Source organism: Mustela erminea, chromosome 4, assembly GCF_009829155.1.
Source record: "Mustela erminea isolate mMusErm1 chromosome 4, mMusErm1.Pri, whole genome shotgun sequence".
NCBI lineage: Eukaryota > Metazoa > Chordata > Mammalia > Carnivora > Mustelidae > Mustela > Mustela erminea.
This window is the reverse complement of record NC_045617.1, coordinates 16,547,035-16,563,068: the sequence shown is the minus strand read 5'-3', so window position 1 is coordinate 16,563,068 and position 16,034 is coordinate 16,547,035. Positions and strand designations below refer to the sequence as shown.

General features: G+C 49.0%; 1 protein-coding gene across 1 annotated transcript; it reads right to left on the bottom strand.

Moving 5' to 3' along the window:
* Positions 1-1,119: 1,119 nt before the first annotated feature.
* LOC116588070 (UL16-binding protein 3-like) lies at positions 1,120-15,782 on the bottom strand. Its single transcript, XM_032338762.1, has 4 exons — positions 15,658-15,782; positions 13,417-13,680; positions 2,068-2,343; positions 1,120-1,424 (listed from the first exon to the last, which is right to left on the bottom strand). Exons 1-4 carry the CDS (start codon positions 15,773-15,775, stop codon positions 1,300-1,302), a joined length of 783 nt encoding a protein of 260 aa, XP_032194653.1. The 5' UTR covers positions 15,776-15,782; the 3' UTR covers positions 1,120-1,299.
* Between the last annotated feature and the right edge of the window lie 252 nt (positions 15,783-16,034).

The following is a 16,034-nucleotide window of genomic DNA, read 5'->3' as shown; positions in this document are numbered from 1 at the left end:
CTTACTCAGTTGGTAGAGCATGTGACTCTTGATCTCAGGACTGAGTTCAAGACACATGTTGGGGGTAGAGCTACTTTAAAAATTTTTTTGGAAAATAATAAATATACCTATCTTCCATAAAGAATCTTTAAAAAAATGATTTGTATATTGATTTCTTTTAAAGAGGGAGAGAGAACACACAAGCAGAGGGGCAGAGAGAGAATCTAAAGCAGACTTCCTGCTGAGCACAGAGCCTGATGCAGGGGTTGATCTCACAACCCTGAGATCATGACTTGAGCCAAAATCAAGAGCTGGATGCTTAATGGACTGAGCCACCCAGGTGCTACCCCAACAATAATCTTTAAAAAAAAAAAAAAAGAAGAAGAAATTTTGTCAGGAATTAGGACTAAGACCACATATACCTACTTTCCTTCCCTCCTTCCTTCCACATTTTCCTTTTCTTTTTCTTTCTTTCTCTCTCTCTTTCTTTCTGTCTTCTTCTTTCTTTCAATATTTATCTATTTATTGGAGAGAAAGAGAACAGCAGGAAGGGGAGAGGGAGAAAGAAACTTTAAGCAGACTCCGCACTAAGTGTGGAGCCCAACATGAGGCTTGATATCAAGACCCTGAGAACATGACTCGAGTCTGGCATTTAACCAACTGAGCACTCATTTGCCCCTACATACATATTTCCTATTATATCACATCACTAGCTGCCAAAACAAGATACCACAGACAGGTCTACAGAAAACATTTTTTATTCATAGTTTTTCACATTTCCTAGTTCTGGAGGCTAGAAGTCTAAGGTCAAGGTCTTGGTAGGGCGGGTTTCTTCTGAGGTCTCCTTGGCTTATACTTAGACATCTTTTCCCTATGTCTTCACAGGACCTTCCATGTGACATATTTGGTCTACTTCCTCTTCTTTTAAGGACACCAATGAGGGGCACCTGGGTGGCACAGTCAAATTGAACAGTTGACTCTTTGTTTGGGTTTAGGTGGTGATCTTGGGATCCTGGAGTTGAGCCCCATGCAGGCTCTCTTTCAAATAGACAAACAAATCTTTAAAAAAAAAAAAAAAAGAACTAGGACTATACCATAATAGCCTCATTTTAATATAATTACCTTTTTAAAGGCCTTGTCTCTAAATATGGTCACATTCTGTGATACTGGGGAAGGTAGGGCTTTACATGTGAATGTGAGGGAACACAGTTCTGGCCACAAGAGCAATAGGACAAGGGCTGGCCATTCCCATTTCTCTGTGCTCACCTCGGGCCATCTGCCTCTCACTTCTGACTCAGTTATGCCCACAGTACCTGTTACTCAAAGGACCATGCCTTGGACAACAAGGAGGATTGAGTACGTGAGGACCACATGGAGGACGGAAGTGAGCAGCCTGATGGCTGCACCTTTGACCAGAGCTATAGGCGGGGTTGTGGCCGGTGCTCCTGAAATGAAAACACAGTAGTGAGAGCCCTGATCAGGGGCCCCAAACTGGAGACATGAGTCTTTAGGAGCTGCTGCCTCATGTAATCCTACAGCCCAGATGTCCTCCTGCCACTATGTTTGTGGCAGCCGCTATGACTGGTCCTGAGGATGGAAGTGGTGGATGGTTCATGCAGATCATTAACTAATGGGGGAAGCAAGGCTTTCCATATAGACAGTCACTCCTGCTGTGACAGAAGAGAAGGGGACACGTATGGATGATGACAGAGACATCTTGTCAGGAGCTGACATTTCACCTGGCACTGAAGGATTTCGAGAAAGAGACCAGGGGACACAAAAAACAACAATGAGGCTCAGAAAAGGGAACAGTGAGAAGTAAATCTCTGGAAACAGAATGAGGCCTTCAGGTTGGGGCCAGGAAGAAATCCAGAGAGAACTAAAGGTATGTGCAGTAGGGAGAGATGCCAGGAGGTGAGCAGGGAAAGGAAGGACACTAGGACACACTAGTGGCCCTTGTACTCCCAAGCACAACTCATCATGTATGCATCATCACACACACACACACACACACACACACACACACACTATGGCGGGGTCAGCCAATCTCTTCAAGAGAACCAGCACTCCAACCAGTCTTCTAGTTACCTGTGGTCTCCTGCATCTCATTGCTGTGCTCCCGCAGTTTCTGGAGCCATCTCTTACAGTCTCCGTTTGCGATCTTCATGAGGAGCTCGGTCAGCTCTCTGTCACCGTCCAACATGTCCTTAACCTGTTGGCCTCCAGGAGAAATCTCTATCCACTTTCTGTTCTCCGGGTCAAAGAGGTAGATTAACTGTTCAGTGAAGACAAACCGCCAGGATCCTCTGCTGTGTCCGTGGGCCCCACGCTCACACATCAGGCTGACCTGCAGGGTGAGAGAATCTGCCCCCACCCACCGCCAGGGGAAACACATCAGCCTCTGGTCTTGACCAATCAGCCTCTGGTGTTGACCAATCCTTTGCCCCACCCGCTGCACACTCCTCCGCTCCCCTGCACCCTCCTGGTCCTGCTCTGGCCTCCTTGTCTGCCCTGGCTGCTGGGACCCACTTTGAAGTTTTACATGAATACAATATCTCCCCAGCCGTGCCAAAGTGTTCTCCTGCCCTGGGCCTTCGGACTTACTGCTCTCAGTGACAATCTCTGCTCTGATGTCCAGCAGTTTCTTTCTGAGCTCTTCCCCCAGGTCCTCCAGAGGTTCCATCTGTGTGTCCCAGAATGCTGTGTCCTTCAGCTTCATCCCACAAGGACCGATGGGTATGACCCGCTTGCTTCCACAGGCATAATAAAGAAACTTGTTTCCATTGACCTGGCCTTGAATCTCACACCATGGTTGTCCAGGCCTGGCCTGAGGTGTGATGGAGAAATTGTAGGAAAGCGAGAGAGCATCTGGGAAGGAAAAACACAGGTGGAACTTGGTGCTGGAAGAAAAAGAGCAGCAGGCACCCCGCTGCCATCCAGGAGACAGCAATAGAATGTGTGCAAGACAGAGCAAGGACTGTCCCCGCACAGAGGCTCACCCTAGTGTAGAGGCTGGCGCCCTTCCCCTTTTGAGATAGGATCAGGATACCTCTGCCTGGCAGGAAGCCACATATCCCCAGATGGGAATCCGTACCTACCAGGCCAAACTCTGCATCAGTCACTCTACCCAGTGCAGGCACAGGCCAGCCTGGCCATAGCAGAGGAGGCCTGCATGTCACAGGACTGTCAGGAGGCAGGCAAGAGTCCTGTAGGAAGATGAGGGGTGCGTGGGTGGGGGGTGGTGCTGCTGAGGAGCTAGGGCAGGGTTGGGGGACAGTGAGGATAGAATCCAAAGTCAGAGAAGGGAGAGTTCAAGACCATGGGTCACAGGATTCCATAGGGCCAAGGAGATGGCCCTAATGGGCTCGAAGGATGAGTCCAGGTAAAGTGAAGAAAGGCCTGTCCCCTGTTGCACGGACTAGATTATCAAGAATTTTCTTTTTTTTTTCTTTTTTTTTTTTAAGATTTTATTTATTTATTTGACAGACAGAGATCACGAGTAGGCAGAGAGGCAGGCAGAGAGAGAGAGAGGAGGAAGCAGCTCCCTGCTGAGCAGAGAGCCCGATGAGGGACTCGATCCCAAGACCCTGAGATCATGACCTGAGCCGAAGGCAGCGGCTTAACCCACTGAGCCACCCAGGCGCCCGGATTATCAAGAATTTTCTGAGCAGACTAGCGGAAGGGATCACAAGGCTCAGAGAAATGCACAAGTCAGAATGATATAAAATAGAAGCAAAACAAACAAAAACTCCCCAAACAGGAAAACCCAAAAAGGTCCACAAAATATATCCAGGGGGAGCGCAGAAGGGCGGGGGTGGTGACTCCTGGAGAAGTTGCTTCAGTGCCAAAGTCGCAGGGCTGTGGGGGGTCCAGGCCCCGTGCGATTGCCCTGTCCTGTACGCAGGCCGGGGCTCCAGGGCTGGGCTCCTGCTCCCCGAGGGGGCATGCGGGGGCGGTGGCGACAGCGGACTCCCCGCCGCGGCCTCCCCCACCCCCCGCCCCGCTCCACTGCCCAGAGGCGGGCAGTCCGTGGTCGCCCAGGTCTCCTCTTTTCCGTCCCACAGGGCGACAAAGTCCAGGCGGACTCAGCGGAGCGGGAAAGGAGCCCGCGGCGGAGACTTGGCGGGAGGCGAGGGCGGCCTAAACCGGCGACAAATTTCCCAAGATCCCGGGACTCACCTGTCCCTGCTCCGCCGCGCGTCGCGCCCACGACCAACCCGGCCGGCGCCGCCGTGATCCCGAGCAGCAGCCGCAGGAGAAACAGCAGGAACAGGAGCCCCGAGCACTCCGTGAGCGTGGTGGCGGCGGCCGTGGGCTCCATCGCGACCCCGAGCCGGGATGGGGGGTGCCAGGTGAGGCGCGGAGTGGCTTCCGAAGGAACCCTGGTGGGAAGCAGAACGTGCTTGCTGGGCCGGGCGGGCTGCGCGGGAGGGCGCCTGTCTCCCGCCGAGAGGGACCCGGTCTCTGTCCCGGAGAAGCTGCTCACCGTCGCCCAACTTCCCCTTCTTATGCTTGCGGCAGAGGCGAGGGAACACGCGCGGACGGAGGCAAGCGGCGGAGGGCCCAGCCAAAGGCGGAGCTGCCAGCTGAGCGAACTCGCTGGGCGACGCTGCCAGCTGGAGGCAGCGACGGACTGAATCATCCCTGGCGACTGCAGTCGCCTGGGTCCAGATCTCTGGGAGGGGCGCGGATGGCCGGGGCCCGCGCCTGTGCCTATGGGTATGACAAGTTAACTGGTTCCTTTTTGGGCACTAGGTCATTTTTACCTCCTCTTTTCTAAGCATCAAGTTTGGTGAGATATAATTTATAGGCAATTCTCCCTTCTTTTTGAAGACACGTAGCTTCAGGTCCCTTATCTCTGCAAGTGTAGGAGAAGCATCTGGGCCTGTGGCCAACTTTTAATGCACATTCTCAGGCTCTGGAAGTAAAAGCAGAGGAATGCTATTCCTCCCGCTGTGGAACCTCTTAGCAACCCATAAATTCTACAGAGAATCCTATTTCCAAGCAGTGCTACCTTCAGGTTTGCAGAGGAGGAAAAAAATGAGTGATTTTTTTTTTTTTTTCAGTGACCACACTTCAGCTCTGAGACAAAGCGAGTGTTGGAGCGAGAGTACATCACTTTCACTCACGATCATCTCCCTATCCTACAAATTGCATAAAATCAGCCACATAATGCTCGACTTACTGTAAGTATGATAGATAATAAAGTATCCCATCCCCTTCAGTCACTGAAAACACTTCTGTTAGTTCTGGGCTTTGAGAACTAAATAGCCACGTTGTAAACAACAGCACGTGGAGGAACCGAACTCAGCTGACTGAATCAGGTGTGACCCCATGTGTGAGGGCTGTAACAGAAGCTGGATGAACTGTTCTAGCCTGCATTTATTTATTGCTTTATTCATGGAACATAGATTTATCTACTTTGGTTTCCTTTTACAGAGGAACTCAGGATATGTGGGTCTGTTGGTAAGCATGTCCTGTGTCAAATTGGAAAATGTACTATGAGAAGTCACGTGTTTCTAGAAATCGTGAAAAGAATTTAAAAATCTGCAAATCAGCTAGGAATGCTGGGATAAGAGTACCATTTACTTCTCAATTTTCACCAGAAATTTAGGTTTTTAAGGGTTAACAATTCTAGTATAGAAGCTTAATGAATAATTTTAAATAGCTTAAAATACATTTAAAGAATAGACCTACACTGTGTGAATTGTAGTAATACTTTGCTTGTTGAGGAGAAATCACTAATATTGTTTTCTTTTTCCTATTTTTTTAAAATTTAAATTCAATTAAGTGATATATAATGTATTCCTAGCTTCCAAGGTCAAGGCTAGTGGTTCATGTCTCACATAACACACAGTGCTGACTACACCACGTGGTCTCCTCCTCCACAGTGTCCACCACCTAGTTTGTCCATCCCGTTGCCCCTCTCCCCTCCAGCAGCCCTCAGTTTGTTTTCTGTGATTAAGAGTCTCTTATGGTTTATCTCCCTCTCTGATTTCGTCTTGTTTTATTTCTCCCTCCCTTCTACCATGATCCTCTGTTTTATTTCTTAAATTCCACATATGAGTAAGACCATATGATACTTTCTTCTCTGACTGACTTACTTCGCTTAGCAAAATAACCTCTAGTTCTGTACTTGTTGTTGTAAAAGTCAAGATCCCATTTTTTGTTTTTAAAGATTTATTTATTTATTTATTTGACAGACAGAGATCACAAGTAGGCAGAGAAGCAGGCAGAGAGAGAGGAAGGGAAGCAGGCTCCCTGCTGAGCAGAGAGTCCGATGTGGGACTCGATCCCAGGACCCTGAGATCATGACCTGAGCTGAAGGCAGCAGCTTAACCCATTGAGCCACCCAGGCACCCAAGATCCCATTTTTTTGGTGGCTGAGTGTATTATACCACATCTTCATTATCCATTCATCTGTCGATGGACATCTGCGCTCTTTCCATAATTTGGCTATTGTGGACATTGTTGCGACAAACACTGGGGTACAGTTGCCCCGTCGGTTCACTACATTTGTAACTTTGGGGTAAATCCCCAGTAGTGCAATTGCTGGGTCATAGGGAAGCCCTATTTTCAACTTTCTGAGGAAACTCTATACTGTTTTCCCAAGAGGCTGTACCAGCTTGGATTCCCACCAACAGTGTAAAAGGAATGGTTCCTCTTTCTCCACATTGTCACCAACATCTGTCCTTTCCTGACTCGTTAATTTTAGCCATTCTGACTGGTGTGAGGTGGTATCTCTAGGTAGTTTTGATTTGTATTTCCCTGAAGTTGAGTGATGTAGAGCATTTTTTCATGTGTCTGTTGGCCATTTGGATGTCTTCTTTGGAGACATGTCTGCTCATGTCTTCTGCTCATTTCTTGATTAGACTGTTTGTTCTTGGGTGTTGAGGTGGTAAGTTCTTTATAGATTTTGGATTATAGCCCTTTATCTGTCATTTACAATATCTTCTCCCATTCTGTAATGGTCTTTTGCTTTTGTTGACTGATCCTTTGCTATCCAAATGCTTTTTATGGAATGCCTGGGTGGCTTAGTTGGTTAAGTGTCTGCCTTCTGCTCAGATAATATTCTGAGGGTCCTGAGATCGAGGCCTGCATGGGGCTCCCTGCTCAACAGGGAGTATGTTATTCCCTCCCTTTCTGTCCCTCCCCCTACTTTTGCTCTCTCTCTGAAATAAATAAATACAATCTTTAAAACAACAATAACAACAAAACCTAGAACTTTTTTATTTGCCTTTGGTTCCCTTGCCTCTGGAGACATGTCTTATAAGATGTTGTTGCAGGCGAGCTCATAGAGCTTGCTGTCTGTGTTCTCCTCTAGGATTTTGATGGATTCCTGTCTTACATTTAGGTCTTTCATCCATTTTGAGGCTGTTTTTGTGTAGGGTGTTAGAAAATGGTACAGTTTGGGGGCGCCTGGCTGGCTCAGTAGTTAAGCCTCTGCCTTCAGCTCAGGTCATGATCTCAGGGTCCTGGGATCAAGCCCCGCATCGGGCACTCTGCTCAACGGGAAGCCCGCTTCTTCCTTTCTCTTTGCCTGCCTCTCTGCCTACTTGTCATCTCTGTCTGTCAAATAAATAAAGAAAATCTTTAATAAAAAATAGAAAATGGTCCAGTTTCATTCTTCTGCACGTGGCTGTCCAATATTCCCAACACCATTTATTGAAGAGACTGCCTTTTTTTTTCCATTGGACATTCTATCCTGCTTTGTCAAGGATTAGTTGACCATAGAGTCAAGGGTTCATATCTGGGCTCTCTATTCTGTTCCATTGAACTATGTGTCTGTTTTTGTGCAGTACTATACTGTGTTGAGGATTACAGCTTTGTAATAGAGTCTGAGGTCCAGAATTGTGATGCCACCAGCTTTGATTTTCTTTGCCAACATTGCTTTGGCTATTTGGAGTCTTTCCTGGTTCCATACAAATTTTAGGATTACTTGTTCCAGCTGTGTGAAAAAAGGTGATAGTATTGTCATAGGGACTTCACTGAATGTGTAGATTGCTCTGGGTAGCACAGACACTTAACAATATTTGTTCTTGCAACCCATGAGCATGGAACATTTTTCCAACTCTTTGAGTCTTCCTCAGTTTCTCTCATAAGTGTTCTGTAGTTTTGTATAGTTCTGTAGTTTGCTTCTTTGGCTAGGTTTATTCCTACATATCTTAGGGTTTTACGTGCAACTATAAATGGGATCACCTTTTTTATTTCTGCTTCTTTTGTCTCATTGTTAGTGTATAGAAATACAACTCATTTCTATGCCTTGATTTTATATCCTGTCAGTTTGCTGAATTTCTGTATGAGTGCTATCAATTTTGGGGTGGAATCTTTTGGGTTTTCCATTTAGAGTATCATGTCATCTGTGAAGAGTAAGAGTCTGACTTTTTCTTTGTTGATTCAGATGGCTCCTTATTTCTTTTCATTGTCAATTGCTGAGGCTACGAATTCTGGGACTATGTTGAACAACAGTGGTCAGAGTGGATATCCCTCCCTTCTTCCTGAGCTTAGGGGAAAAGCTCTCAGGTTTTGCACACTGAAAATGATATTCACTGTGAGCTTTCCATATATGTTTATGGTACTGAGGTATATTCCCTCTATCCCTACACTGTGATGAGTTTTCATCAAGAAAGGATGCTGTGCCTTGTGAAATGCTTTTTCTGCATCTTTTGAGAGGATTGTATGGATCTTGTCCTTTATTTTATGAAGGTAGTGTATCACATTGTTTGGTGTGTGGATGTTGAACCACCCCTGTAGCCCAGGAATACCAACCACCTGGTCATGGTGAAAAATCCTTCTAATGTACTGCTGGATCCTATTGGCTGGTATCTCAGCTGTCACACTGATGTCCTCCCAGTTTTGGTGATGTCCCCTGATGCTGACATTTTAGGATACCCCACACCAGGACATTCATTTGGGTCACCACAGGATCAACTCCTAGTAGGTCTCATGGTACCTGAGGGACTCCTCATCCTTAGACTCTGCTTTGTATTTTTCCAGGAATGTCCAATACGGCCAAGGAGATCAACATTTTCCATTTCAATTTCTATTTCCATTTCCTCGATGTGCTGAAGATGAGGGTTAGAGTGTTTTATTTGCCTTGTTGGTATATTGGCTTAATCTGTAAATGTAGGTGAAGAGATTCAGGGGTAGGAGGCCACTGGGAGAGTATGTTGCCCATAAGTTCTCTATATTTGAAAGCTTTGTTCATCTGGTATTTTGGCTTACTTTTGTGTCATTAACTGACAAATGTTCAGATTATTTAGTCTTAAGTAGAGAGAAACAGAAATCTCCTAACACACTGCATATATTGTATCTCAGTTTGATACCATATGGCTAACTTTTTGCTATGACACATAGCACCACAGTAAACAATCCTACATCTCTATTGCTTTTTGGTCCCCATGTATTTCCGGCTTGGAGTTAACACTGGCATTGCCATGCAGTGGGATGAACACACCAATCACTGTCTGGATAGGGTGAAGTATATGGCAACAGAGTGATTCCATTTAAACTCCTACCAACACGCAAGAGACTGCTTGTTATTCCATTTCCTGTCCACCATTTGCTATAGCTCTCTTTAAAATCTTATCAGTTTGATGCATCTATAAAGCAAGCCCATTGTTCTTCATGTTATTTTGATAACTTGGGATGTGTTCAGTGATTTCTGAGGCTGATTTATTGTCTGTGACTTGCTCTAAGCATTTGCACTGGTTTTAGGAGAGCCAGACATACACATATTTATTTGCAGGAGCTCTTTGTATATTCTGGATACCAATCCTTTGCTCATGAGGGAATAAATCAACTGTTAGAAGCAGATCTGTTTCTGCTGTGAAGACCCACTGTGCTCTGAAGGAGGTGAGTCGGTGGGGAGGGATGACAAGAGAGACAGTGGTGGGGGATCCAGGAAACTCAGAAAGATTCTCAACTGCTTCATTTCCAGAACATTTGTTTGTATGTGGCCTGTCAGGATCATGTCTGAGACGGACAGATGGCTGCTGGAAAGCGGATTTCTGAGTGATCCTTCAATTCTCTATCTCCACAACAGATCTAGCAGAATCACACTTTTATTTACCCCATACAGTGGAGGAAGAACACAATTCCATGTGTTCTCTTGAGATATAAAAGAAATTCTGGGGCACTTGTGTGGCTCAGCCAGTTAAGTGTCTGCCTTCAGCTGAGGTCATGATCCCAGGGTCCTTGGATGGAGTCCCACAACAGCTTCCTGCTCAGTGGGGAGTCTGCTTTTCCCTCTCCCTCTGTCCTTCCCCCAGCTTGATATCTCTCTCCCTCTCTAATAAACAATATCTTTGAAAAAAAATAATAAAATTTCAAATTAAGTATATTGTATAATAAAGATAATATTTATTTAAATATACATACCTGGACATAATTTACTGACAAAAACAGTCACAATATGTCATTCTCTTTAAAAGTCAATGAGCCTGTTTCTCAGTACATAGAAAAAAAATCACTGAGGTTCTAGAGCTTCAAAAAATATCTTTGTGATGATACTGTCTGCAATGACATGGTCCTCTTAGAAGAATCTGATATTGCACAATCAAAGGACAAGAAGGAAAGTGTTCTCTTTGTAGAGATTCCCCGTTCAAGTATTTAAACACTTCAGTGCAGGAATTCCATCACTTAGCACCGGGAGAAAACAGCATAGAATATGCCAGTGCAAAGTGCTGAACAGGAAAGGCACGAAATGCAAGAAGGGACATGGGAGGTTCCCTGTCCTGCACCAGGTGGTTGGACTGAGGTTCTGGATTTGTAAACTTGGAAGTGCTGCTGGTCTAATGATGAACAGCAGCTCATCCAAAAGCAGCTGGCCTAGAGGCAGAGTCGCTGCACTGGTCCCCCCACTGAGGGGCTTCTTGGTGGACTTGGCAGCCTAAGAACAGAACAGGTGTTTGTTTCCGAGGCTGAAGAAATCCTGGGTCCCCTGTCTGGGGCTGCCCTTCACCAGCACTCTCCACCCCAGAGCCCAGTCCTCACTAAGCCATGTCCCCAGCCCTGGGCCCAGACATGTTTACAAACCTCCTCCCTCCTGAACCAAATCACGGAGTCAGCCCCAGGCCCTGTTACCAGGGGTCTGGGCTCAGGACCAAAGTGAGTAAAACCAATGTGCTCACGTGACTCGGCTTCCCAGGCTCCCTCTCATGGCAGATCCTAAAGGACTTGCTGGGGGATCTGACAGAAGACAGGGGCCTGCACTTGACTCTAACCTTGGGGACCCTGTGGCAAAAGTTCTTTTCCCTTCCTCCTGCAAGCAGCACGCAGAGCTCTTAGTCTGATGATCCTGCCCCCATCCCATCCATTCCTGGTCGGGCTCAGCTGGGAGCTCCCAGGGGAGCGCAGTTAGCCCATCCCCCAGGTCAGCTCTGCTCAAAGCAGGGGCTGCTCAGGGGCTCAGGATCTGAGGTCTGCAGGAAGCTGGCTGCCAGGGACGGCACCAGCCTCAGCCAGGGTTCCCACTGCTGCACGGAGAACTGACCTCCTTCTAGTCCCATCATGCACAGTCTCTACTGCCCACATGCTGCTTCATATGCAAAGACCCAAGCCACGTTCTGGGGGAACAAGGCACTACTATCGAGTCCTTTGAGTTGGTTTGCAGAGGCCTTCCTACTCCCTCTTCCTTGGATGAGACCCTGGCCCCCTGTCCTTGTAACTGCCTGGATGGAGTCCCCTTCTCCTTGAGATGTCCCATGGAGCCGCCATGCTGCTCTCTCTCAAAGGGGAGTACAGCCCATGCTGTGTGTCCCCGCTGTCCCCACACCACCCACCCTGGGCCCAAATTGACTCTCTCCAATAGAGAACCCGGTCAGTGCCAGGCCTGACTTTCCCCAATCCCTTTAGCACCAACAGGCCTTAAGCGGTGGTCTGGGCCCCTCCCCTTTCCCAGTGGCCTTATCAGTGAGTGAGGCCATATCAGACCTCAGGGTTGAGCTTGTCCAAGCTGTTGCCAACACATGATATGAGATCTCATTCATCTAGTCCCACTGCCCTCTGAGAAGCTTCAGGCAGTGGGCAGGGGTGAGGCTGGGAATTCACTATTCCCTGTGCTCACACCAGGCCATCTGCCCCTCCCTTCCGTCTCAATCTGCTCTCACTACCTGTGGATCTAGTGGTCTCCGACAAGGACGCCCATTATGACCGCACAGCTGAGGAGCAACGGGAAGATCCAGGTGCAGGGTCCGATGGCCGTGGCCTTGCCTGGGGCTGTACCTTGTCGCGTGGCTGGTGGCACTGAAATGAAAATGCAAGGATAAGAGCCTCAGTCAGGACCCCAAACTGGGGGAAGCTTCCTCAGCTCCTGCAGGTGCAACCTACCAGGCAGATGGTGTCTATCACTGTCCTTGTGGCGGCTGCTGTGACCAGTCCTGATGTCGGGAGGGAGGAGGGATGCGCCCGTCCCCGAGGGGCTCCTCCCGCCAAAAGGGGAAGCAGGGTTTGCAATGTAAGCAGTCGCTCCTGCTGTGACAGACAGGAGGTGATGCAGGATAAGGATGGTGACAGCGACCACCTCTGAGGAGCTGACAGTCCAGGTGGCACTGAAGGATTTCTGACAATACACCAGGTGACATGAAAAAGACAGTAATTCTCAGATAAAGGAACACAAGACCATCTCTGGAAACAGACTGATGCTCCCCTGTTTGGGGCCAGTAAAAAATCTGAGAAAAAGCCGAACACAAAGGTGTATGCAGCGAAGAAGTGATTCCAGTAGGTGAGAAGGGAAAGGAAGAATTCTAGAACATTCCTATAGCCATTATTTTGCCAAGAAGAATTTCCCATGGATGGATCAACTTCTCTCTCTTCTCAGACACACACACACACACACACACACACACACACACACACACACACACACACTGTGGGGTAGGTCGAGGTCATTTCAGGAGAATCAGCAACTTGGTCTTCTGAGTTAACTGTGGTCTCATGCGTTTCATCGCAGTGCTCCCATACTTGCTAAAGCCAGCTCTTACAATCTCCGTTTGACTTCTGCACAAGAGGCTTGGTCAGCTCTCCGTCATTGTCCAACGTGCCCTTGAACTGTTGGCCTCCAGGAGGAACCACTGTCCACTTTCTGTCCTCCAGGTCAAAGATGTGGATTAACTGTCCATTGAAGGCAAACCACCAGGATCCTCTGGTGTGTCCATCGGCCCCACGCTCACACATCAGACTGCACTGCATGGTGACAGAATCTACCCCCACCCCCAACAGCGGAAACAGGTCAGCCTCTGGTCTTGACCAATCCTTTGCCCCACCCGTTGCATATTCCTCCGCTCCCCTTATGCCCTCCCCATCCTGCTCTGGCCTCCTTGCCTGCTCCGGTTGCTGGGACGCATGTGTGGGACCCACTTCAAAGTTTTACATGAACACCATAGCTCCCCAGCCCTGCCAAAGCATTCTCTTTCTGCCCTAGGCCTTTGGACTCACTGCTCTTAGTGACAAACTCTGCTCTAATGTCCAGCAGTTTCTTTCTGAGCTCTTCCCCCAGGTCCTCCAGAGGTTCCCTCTGTGTGTCCCAGAATGCTGTGTCCTTCAGCTTCATCCCCCAAGGACCGACGGGTATGACCCGCTTTGTCCCACAGGCATAGTAAAGAAACTTGTTTCCATTGACCTGGCCTTGAATCTCACACCACGGTTGTCCAGGTCTAGCCAAAGATGTGATGGAGAAATTGTAGTAAAGTGAAAGAGCATCTGTGAACAGAAGACACAGGTGGAGGTTGGGGCTGGAAGAGAAAGAGTGGCAGGCACCCCGCTGCCAGCCAGGTGACAGTAATTCCCCTCACCCCCCAGGAGGGCTGACCTGGCAGAGTAAGGACTGTCCCTGTAATATGGCTCCCCATAGCCTTGGAGGTTGGGGCTCTTCCCCTGTTGGGATTGGATCAGGATGTCTCTGCTTGGCAGGAAGTCACACAGCCCCAGAAAGGGACCCACGCCTACCAGGTGGACACCCAGCATCTCTCAGTCTCTACCCACTGCAGGCACAGGCCAGGCTGGCTATGGCAAGAAGAGGTCTACATGTCAGAGGATTGTCAGGAGGTAGGCCAGTGTCCTGTAGGAAGATGAGGGGCATGGAGGGGGCTGCTCCTGAGGAGCTGGCACACGGTGGGGACAGGGTGAGGACAGAATCCAAAGTCATATGAGGGAGTTCCGGATCATGGGTCACAGGACTCAGCAAGGCCCTGGAGATCCTGATAACCTCCCCATAGGATGGGCCTTGAAAGCCTGGAAAGGGTGGTCCACATGTCACAGACTAGAGCAGCAGGCATTGCCAAGGCAGATAGAAGACTCAGAGAAGTGCATATGACAGAACAGATAGAGCAAGAAATGCCAAACACAAAACTAAAAACATGTCCTGCTACTACGCTCATGGAGTGGTCTGGAGGACTCTTTACAAAGAAAATGAATAAACAGAAAAGCATCTTATCCTGGATGCAAGGACAGAGATGAGTACCAACCTTAAAGCCTCTCTCAGGATGCAAGGATGTGACGAACCCTATTGGATTTTTATTGAAGTGTCAGCCTGGTGCAAAGATTTTCTGTGTCTACTGAATATTGCATAGGACTCTGCTGTAACCACTCAACATGCTGTTGTAGCCGACAAGCAGTCATAGACAATCCATGGATGAAGGTGCAGCAGGACCAGCTCCTTGGGCCCCAGGACCCTTAGCATCCACCCCACAGAGCCCTGTGGGAAAAGAGGCTCTAGTGCCCTTTGTGACATCCTGATTTGAATATCAGGAAGAGATCCCTAGTGTTCTGGGGAGCAATGGCACTCACAGGAGGGTTAGTCACACCCTGTAAAAGAGGCTGAGGGCATGTGTGCTCCTGGGACAGGGAAGGAGGAGGTCCCTGGCCAGAGGACATCAGAGCTGTGCACCCTGAGCTGGGAGGTGCTGGTGAAGGAGCACCTGGAGTCCCACGGGGAGCTGGGAGGGGGTAATCCACTGTCCAAGTGTGTAGGCAAGTCCAACCACTTCGACTGGTTGAGGGCAGTGGGGATGGTGACTCATACAAGGAGAACTTCAGGAGAGGCTTTGAGGCACAGGATCCTGTGGCAGTCCCCTCTCTGGGAAAGCCCTGAGTCATGCCCAGAGTTAGGGCTGGGGGACTCCTGTCAGGCTGGTCTCTGAGGGGAGGCTCCAGCGACTGGGAGGACCAGAGATCTCCAGCGGGGCCCTCTCTCCCTCCACCATGCTCCTGGCCCCTGCGCCTGGCCGAACCTCTGAGGTTTCTCACTATCCCTCAGCTTCCTCTTCCCCCGCCTCTGCCTCCTCACCCTGTCTTTTTAAAAGATTCCTTGATTTAGAAAGTGCAAAGGGAAGGGGCAGAGGGAGAGAGTGAATCTCCCACAGAGCTCAAACTGAGCACAGAGACTCAGGTAAGGCTCCATCTAGGGACCCTGAGAGCAGAACCTGAGCCCACATCAAGAGTTCCGCGCTTAACCCACTGAGCCCGCCAGGTGCCCAGAAGCTGCCTCTCTTTTCGGTCCCTCTCCTGGCCCAGGAGACCACCGCCCACAGACACCCTCCAGGCAGAAAGCGGCCCGCAGGGAATAACTGAGGAGACCGGGTCTGAAGACGAAAACCCAAAAACGCTCCACAGACGCCGGTTCGGCTCCCCGGTCTTATCGCTCACTCCCCAACACCCCGCTCCCGCCCCGGGTTCTACCTCTGAACTCACGGCTGCAGCTTGCTGTAGCACAGACCGGCAGGAAAAACCAGAGCAGGAGGCCGAGACCCCGTCCGCTGGGGACCCCAGTCCACCCCGTTCGCCCCGGGAAGCTCATCGCAGCTCTACTGCACCGCGATCTGAGGTTTCTGCAGAACATTTCTCACTTGGGGCTTGACTCCGCCCCGGGACCCGCCCCCTCCTGCCGTATTTCCTAGAATATATCAGTCCTTTCTGGTGCTGCTGGTCTGCTACCCTTTCACCCATTGTCCTGACCACCCTATCTTTCCCATCTTCATTTCCACTATCAGTATCTTCCCTTCTTATGGCCAACAGGTATTAGCTTCCAGTTATGAACTTAAAAATTCATGTGAGGG